General features: G+C 38.6%; 1 protein-coding gene across 2 annotated transcripts in view; it reads left to right on the top strand.

Annotated features, from left to right (window-relative positions):
- Positions 1 to 7,743, top strand: part of p4hb (prolyl 4-hydroxylase, beta polypeptide) — a 17,861-nt gene extending 10,118 nt beyond the window's left edge. Inside the window, exons 5-12 of one of the 2 annotated variants that reach the window (XM_016281216.1) lie at positions 2,272 to 2,376; positions 2,545 to 2,670; positions 2,768 to 2,968; positions 3,123 to 3,243; positions 4,084 to 4,265; positions 5,669 to 5,776; positions 7,172 to 7,250; positions 7,350 to 7,743. In XM_016281216.1, the coding sequence (XP_016136702.1) occupies positions 2,272 to 2,376; positions 2,545 to 2,670; positions 2,768 to 2,968; positions 3,123 to 3,243; positions 4,084 to 4,265; positions 5,669 to 5,776; positions 7,172 to 7,234 (906 nt within the window). In that variant the 3' untranslated portion in view covers positions 7,235 to 7,250; positions 7,350 to 7,743. Of the gene's footprint in view, positions 1 to 2,271; positions 2,377 to 2,544; positions 2,671 to 2,767; positions 2,969 to 3,122; positions 3,244 to 4,083; positions 4,266 to 5,668; positions 5,777 to 7,171 lie in introns of both variants that reach the window. The other variant, XM_016281215.1, reaches the window with a different exon arrangement.
- The last annotated feature ends 258 nt before the right edge of the window (positions 7,744 to 8,001 follow it).

The following is an 8,001-nucleotide window of genomic DNA, read 5'->3' as shown; positions in this document are numbered from 1 at the left end:
CTTCATGCTTCCTTCTGCTGACAAGCTTTATGGAGATGCTGATTTCATTTTCCAGCAGGACTTGGCACCTGCCCACACTGCCAAAGATACCAAAAGCTGGTTCCATGATCATGGTGTTACTGTTCTTGATTGGCCAGCAAACTCGCCTGACCTGAATCCCATAGAGAATCTATGGGGTATTGTCAAGAGGAAGATGAGACACCAGACCCAACAATGCAGATGACCTGAAGGCCGCTATCAAAGCAACCTTGGCTTCCATTACACCTGAGCAGTGCCACAGGCTGATTGCCTCCACGCCACACTGATGCAGTAATTCACGCAAAAGGAGGCCCAACCAAGTATTGAGTGCATAGAAATGAACATGCTTTTCAGAAGCCTGACATTTCTGTTTAAAATATCCTTTTTATTGATCTTATGTAATATTCAAATTTTCTGAGACACTGAATTTTGGGTTTTCATGATCTGTAAGCCATAATCGTCAATTTCAAGAAATAAAGGCTTGAAATATTTCACTGTGTAATGAATCTATATAATATATGGGTTTCACTTTCTGAAATGAGTGACACAAAATATTGACCTTTTTCATGATATTCTAATTTTGAGATGTACCTGTATGTCGCCAACTTGCCCGCCCACAAACAGTAAAATTTCCGCATGGTTAACATGTCGAGAAGATGCTGTATCCTATGCTGTGAGAATTTGTTTTATCACATCTTATAATTACCACAAACGTGTTAACGTTTGACACTTACCACCTAAGAAACGTCATGCCTGCGAATCAGTCTCTTGTCGATCAGCCAGTTAAACAGTTTCATCATCAGACTCCAGCTCAAATTGGTAAGGTACAATCGATACCATCTTTTCTATGTATTGACAAGTCTCCAGGGCTGTCATTCCGTCATGGCAATGGGCGTTCCGTTTCCGACCCGTGCTGTACGCGGTAGACCAATCTAGAGCCAATCTCTCTACGGCTCTGGACCAATCACAAAGGGCTGCACCATCTGACCAGTCACAGCAGTGAGGGCTCACGGAAAGGAGGGGTTTAGAGAGACTGATTCTTTGAACTGCTTCGTACGTAGGAGTCGTTTACAAATAATTTAGAAATGAGAAAATTAAATCTATTTTTTGAGAAAACTAATGTGTTTTTTGACCTTGCATGCATGTAAACCTGTTTTAGGAGACTCCTAAAACAATATTCTTTAAAAAAAACATGTTTTAATAACATCTTCCTGATTCCAAATATTTGATTGGTAGTGTCACTGCCATGATTCACCCTCAAGTATTTTCAAACCTGTATTAATGTCTTTGTTCTGCAGAACACAAAGGAAGATATTCTGAAGAATGTTGGAACCAGAGCAGTTCTGGGGCACCATTGACTTCCATAGTAGGAAAATAGGAGAAAAAAAAATACTATGGAAGTCAATGGTGCCCCAAAACAGCCTGGTTACAAACTTTCTTCAAAATATCTCCCTTTCTGTTTGGCAGAACAAAGAAATTTATACGGGTTTTGAACTACTTGAGGGTGAGCATTTTTGGGTGAACTATCGCTTTTAAAGTATTCAGTGGTTCTTCGTTCAGAAAATGTGCAATAATTAGCAACCGGATGCAGTACTCCTGAGCTAGATGAGCTCCACATCAAAATGAGGTCTTGTGGTAATTTGGACACTCTGATCTGGTCACAGGCACTACACCTTCATGAAAACCTGGAGGTATCAGGGAAGTTTGAAATTGTGTTTATCAGACATGAGGAAAGTAATCTGTATTGTTTAAAGTATCATGGAAATTCATTGGTTTAAATATGTAGGAATCCTGAATCCATATTAAAATAATTTTTCCATAAAGATGAAATCTACGTTCCTTTATAGGAATGGGCCTAAAATAATTAATTCTCTCAGCAGGGTGGATGGATGTTCTTTTAAATGTATAATCCACAATGGGCTAAACTTCTGATTAACCCTTGTCCCTAAAGAGGCTTTGAGGTTCCTGTGTCTTAGCGCCCAGACACACACACACACTCTGAGGCAGTAAGGGCAATGAATTTCATTCCAGAATGCAGCTGCTCTCTCTATGCGTGCTATTAATGCCCACTGCATGTCGAATCTAGAATATTCACTGCCCTATGGCCAACAACTGTTGCGGTCACGTTTCTATGCTTGAGTGATGCATAGTTCCCTAGTTAACACTCAATTACAGTGAATTTTGTTGCCATGTACACAGAAATTCAGTGTATAGAAGTTAAATAAGAGAATCTTTCTTGCGTTCGTTCTTCAGTTTGATGAGGGTCGCAATACATTTGATGGAGAGATCGCCAAAGAAAAACTACTGGCCTTCATCAAGGCCAACCAACTTCCCCTGGTCATTGAGTTTACAGAGCAGGTACACTTTTTATCAACACTTGTGGCTCTTGTTGTATATTGATATTACAGATCTGTGTTTGACCTTTTGCATACAAGGCCCAAGTTGGCCTATTTATTTTCATTGAAAAATGTAATGCATTGCGAGGGGAAACGATAGATTTCTGAGTTTCTTATTTCTCCTTTGCAGACTGCTCCAAAAATCTTTGGAGGTGAAATCAAGTCCCACATCCTAATGTTTGTGCCCAAAACAGCCACAGACTTCCAGGACAAGATGGACCAATTTAAAAAGGCAGCTGAGGGCTTCAAAGGCAAGGTGGGTATTTTAATTTTCTTTATTTATTTTTATTTTTTTTAACTGTGTGTCCATATGTTTCCTGGGTATGTTAGTTTAACGTTCTCTTTCTCCACAGATTCTCTTCATCTTTATTGACAGTGATGTGGATGATAATCAGCGAATTCTGGAGTTCTTTGGTCTTAAGAAAGAAGAGTGCCCAACAATCCGCCTCATTACCCTAGAGGAAGAGATGACCAAATACAAACCAGAAACCTCAGAAATCACAGCAGAGAACATAATCGCCTTCTGCACAGACTTCACGGAGGGAAAGCTGAAGGTGGCTGAGAACTTTGTTTAGGTTTAACGATGTCTGTGATGGAAATTAGTCTTTACGGTAGATTTAAAATTGGCACTTAAATGACTTAAAGAAAATGTGTTCTGTCTTTTTGGAATTATTGGTGTGTGTTTTGAATGATTGTGATGTCTTTCAGCCTCATTTGATGAGTCAGGACATTCCTGACGACTGGGATAAGAACCCTGTCCAGGTCTTGGTGGGCAAAAACTTTGAAGAGGTTGTCTTCGACCCCGCAAAGAATGTCTTTGTGGAGTTTTGTAAGTATTTTGTCTCCATATAAAAATGTTTTTCATTAGATGCAAGTTCTGTAGTCTTGGATGTTGCTTGTCCTTCCGTTAGATGTCTGACCTCGTGTTTTGAGAGATCACTTTGCCTGGCATATTGCCTGATTTATTTTGAAAGCTTGATTGCCCCTTCCAATAGCCTGGCATTGTAAACAAGATTCCTGTATCTGTCCAAAAGCATACTGCTAATCCTGGTACGGGTACCCACAGGATACTTACTTGGAGAGATTTCTTTCCTATATACTCTTAAACTTGCTATAATGGGAATGAGCGAGAAATACGGAGATCATTTTTCAAAACCGCTTCCCAATCTAGCACGTCTATGAGAAAAGTAAGGGGCTTTTTTTTTTTTAACATGGCTATAACTGACTTTTTAATAAAGGATAAAGGTCTTGAAGGATAGATGGGGTTATTGTTCATGTCCAGTATAAATGATTACTTGTACCTTTGCAGTTATATTTGAGCTCCAGTGGGGTTTTGAATAGTCAAGCTATGTCTGTCCAAGCATACATGAGACAACATGTAATCAAATTTTTATAGGATTATATCCATGTTGCACATCACTTCTGTCTTGCAGAGCAAGTGCAACAGCTGCTAGAGCTATTGTAGTCTAATTAAAGTCATAGTTCACTCAAAAATGACAGTTCTGTCATTTACCCAATCATTTGGTTTCTTTCTATGGAACACAAAAGAATATTTGATCCAAATGCAAATCCAGTGATTTTATCCAATTAAATAGTTTATTTACTCTAATTTTGGTCTGTTCATCATACAAAGTGATCGTAATGCATTCCATTTGCTCTTCCTATCCAGATGCCCCATGGTGTGGTCACTGTAAGCAGCTGGCCCCTATCTGGGATCAGTTGGGTGAGAAATTCAAAGACAACGCAAACATTGTTGTGGCCAAGATGGACTCCACAGCCAATGAGATTGAAGCTGTCAAAGTGCATAGCTTCCCCACACTCAAGTTCTTCCCTGCTGGCGAGGACCGTAAGGTAAGGCTATGAGACAGTTTGTTTCTGTTTTAGAAGGTGTAATTTTAGCATAATGTAATGTGAATAAAAAAAAAACAAGTTGAATAAATTGCAGTGGTCCGACCATCGATACACATTGCAGCCGTATGTATGATATTCATATATTCACTGCTTTGTGATTTAAGCAGCAATGCAAAAAAAAAAAAACCTATGGAGGTGTTTCAGTATCAACTCTTAACATCTCTGATTTAATGTTTAGTATCAAAAACCGTATTAAGTTCAAATGAAGTCCCCACATGGTGTTTTGTAACTTGGTTTCAGTTATATACAGCAAAATTTACCATGTACTGCCGTGTATAATTTTTTGGTGGTGTATTCATATATTGGTGCATATAAACAAAAGGTTAAATATCATTATTTGTCTCACAAAACATGTCTTTTTAACTGAATGCATTGGGCAAATATTACAATGGCAGAGTTTTTTTCCAACATCAGCCAGTCCTAAATTCTCTTTGTATACCGAGTATTCAGTTGATGTTATTAATGCACTAGACGGTTTAATCTGGATTGTGATGATTGGTGTCAACTCTTCTATATGGGAGAAAGCAAACGAGGATGCCTCATTCTCCCTATTGTTCCAATTCTTCTTTGATTGTTGTTGTTTTAGCCAGTATCATAGATGTGCACAATTTGAATTATAAACGTTCCCAAAGTTGAAACTTGATAAATAATTATCGATAAAGTTTAGTAAATATCATAATATAAATTTTTTTTTTTTTTAGTATGTTTTGTTTTTTTTGACTTCATGTATATCAGTACAGTTGGATCATCGCGTGAGATTAGTAGATATTATATTACTATATACACGCATTTTAGGAAGCTGTCTTCCATTCTTTAAATGTGGTTTTATACCTCTGTCACTGGACTTGAGCAAAAAAAAAAAAAAAAAAACACCTTTCCAAAGTAATTTGCTGATAATAATTAGCCTACAGACTTAGAAATGCTCGGATATAGCTTGCCTCACAACACGTGCAAAGGAAGCAAGACAGTCCCGACCCAATGAATTCACTGCTTGTCTAGATCCTGAGAGCTCTAGAGGTGCTGCATGGATCTAATTCTAGAATTAAAACCTCATCCATAGTCCATATGTTTTGAGGAAACCGAGCACTGATTAGAAGACATGTTGACAGAAGACCACCATTTAGTTGTTGGTAAACGAGTGATGGGTTACCATAAGTTTCTTCTAAAGATGAATCTTGGCTAGAGCCCAGTTTTGCAAGGTCACCCAGCTATGACCGACACCATAAACAAGTTACTAAGATGTCTTGTACAGTTTCCTGATTCTTGCAAACAAATGCCCATTTGAAAAGTATGGGTGGATGAGTAATGTTTTTTTCCTTCTCGTTCCCCCCCTCTTTCTATAGGTAATAGACTACAATGGTGAGAGAACGCTAGATGGATTCACAAAGTTTTTAGAGAGCGGAGGAAAAGAAGGTGGTGCACCAGCACGAGATGAGGACGAGGAAACTGATGTATGTATAATTTGGTTGCTATTTAACTTTTTTTCTAATCATTTGGTTTAACTCATTGAATTGTTAGTTTTCATACCATAAATATACCATACCATAATTTCAATTGAAAAGCTTAGTTGATGTTACTTCAGTAATAAAACTTTTGGAAGTGTTATGCATGTGCACATAAATGACTGAGAAAAAAAAAATGCAATGACCTAAAGCTGATACTTCACCAATAGTTGACTTATTAGTTGTAAGCTTGAAGAGTTTGCTTATGGAGCTGCAGTTGTTTGCTGTCCATCTCATGGGCATTCCTGTCTCTGGTCCTCCTCTGCAGGGGGTAAAAGACCCTGCTGCAAAGCTGTCAGTCAGGCACTTGCCAAGAACCTGAGTGATGCAGATTCCATTAAAGTGGCCCAGTTTCTCCAACCTTGGAGTTTTAGCTTGATTCAGGGAGATGTGTGTGCACATAAGATGCAAGCATTTACATTAATTATGTTTTCAGTGTATTTTTCAGATTCTTGATGCTGATTTCCTTAATTTCTGACACTCAAATGAAATGTCTGAAAATATAACTGCCTACTGCATGACCCTTTGCTGCTTAAGATTCAGAAGTTACAAAGGATAAACCTTTTCACAGTTTTATCATTAGGACATAATCAGTATTTCTTTTTGTAAGTACAATGATTGTCTCTGCCAACAGTTTGCTCTGCATCAATTAATATTGATCCATAAAGAATGCAGGAGTATAATACTGGTCCTGGAGTAATTGTTCTCTAGAAATGTTTCCTTGCTCGCATTATAGTCTGGATCCTTTCCTACCAAGCTGTCTTGCTGGCTTCACTGATGTCCAGATCATATTATACCAATGGCCAATTTTTATTTTATCTACTTATTTTTGTTCATTCTTAACCATTCGGCTTAAAGATTCTGGCGTTTATCACACAGTTTAGGCACAAAGTGTGACCACAGAAATCCATCCAGAGAAATGCTTCTAGGAAGTTTAATTTTAGAACACCATCATTGCCACTAATACCCAACACAACTATTATAGCGGTTTACCTTCCAGTGCCCCCACCACCACTGACTGTACTAAGTCACTCAACATTAGCTAGTCCCAGCTATGAGGAAAGGACTTTGCAACCGAACACCGCTGGTGATAACACATCTCAGCCCTCTGAACGTCTCATGTCGGTTGCACTTGCTTTGCAACAGGGATTACTGGTATGTTTGTGACAGGGCAGATTTGTTTTGCTGATTTGGAGTCATGCTAGTACACATGGCTTTATGGTAGGGATGACTATGATTGGTGTGAAAACATTTGTTTTGGTAAGCAAATATCCAAGTTGTTGCTGTTGCACTAAAATGTGTCTGTTTTTACATGTATTCTAAAACGTCTCATTCTTTCCATAGGATCTGGATCTTGATGCAGAGGAGGGTGATTCAGATGTGGAAGAGGGACACGATGAATTATAAGAGTCAGGAGGAAAAGGCAAGACAAACCCCTTCACCACCACCACCACCTCCACTTTAAACCTCCCTGTCTGTGAACACTAAAGCTTTTCCTAACTAATCCAACTGGGTGTTACAGGGTCCTCTGTCAGCCAGTAGTCATTACCAGTCCAACCCAACCATCTGCAGCCCAGAGAAGTGCCTCTCTGCCCACAACTTTCTCTTTTGAAGTGTTTTACTGTACAGTTATTTTTGCATTAAAGTGTATTTGGTTTTTAGGTTTAATTCTAATGGTAATGTTGAACTGCTCTTTATACCTGCCCACTGCCTCCTTTTGTGATCCGGGGGCTCAGTGTTAAGATTTTGCAGTTTAATACTGGAAATACTCTCCTGATGAAGGAGGGGGAAAGCCAGTTATTCTGCCTTAATTCTGTGATATGAATGAGTGGACATTTCAGGGCAGAGGGGGCTGTATGTCATTCACCTTTGGGTGGAAATACAATTATAATAATGGGCTGCTCTTACAGTGTGAACAAAATTTAGCAGACGCCAAACTGAGGTACCTTCCCCGTTTCATTAGTCAAACCACATTTTCGTATTCCTTTTTAAAGATGTAAAAGTGGAGAACTTGTTTTATTTAATTTTATATTTCAATTATTTTCTTTTTATTAGCTTCCATACTGAAGGGCCCAGAAACAGCACTTTTGTTGAATTACCTGGGGCAGAGTTTGCCGATGTGGGATGATGATTTGAAACCTTGTTTTGCACTTCATTCAGTGCCATCAGAGATT

This window comes from Sinocyclocheilus grahami, unplaced genomic scaffold (genome assembly GCF_001515645.1).
Source record: "Sinocyclocheilus grahami isolate Dianchi unplaced genomic scaffold, SAMN03320097.WGS_v1.1 scaffold148.1, whole genome shotgun sequence".
Lineage (NCBI taxonomy): Eukaryota > Metazoa > Chordata > Actinopteri > Cypriniformes > Cyprinidae > Sinocyclocheilus > Sinocyclocheilus grahami.
Note: the sequence above shows the minus strand (reverse complement) of the source record. Positions and strands in the feature narration are given on the sequence as shown.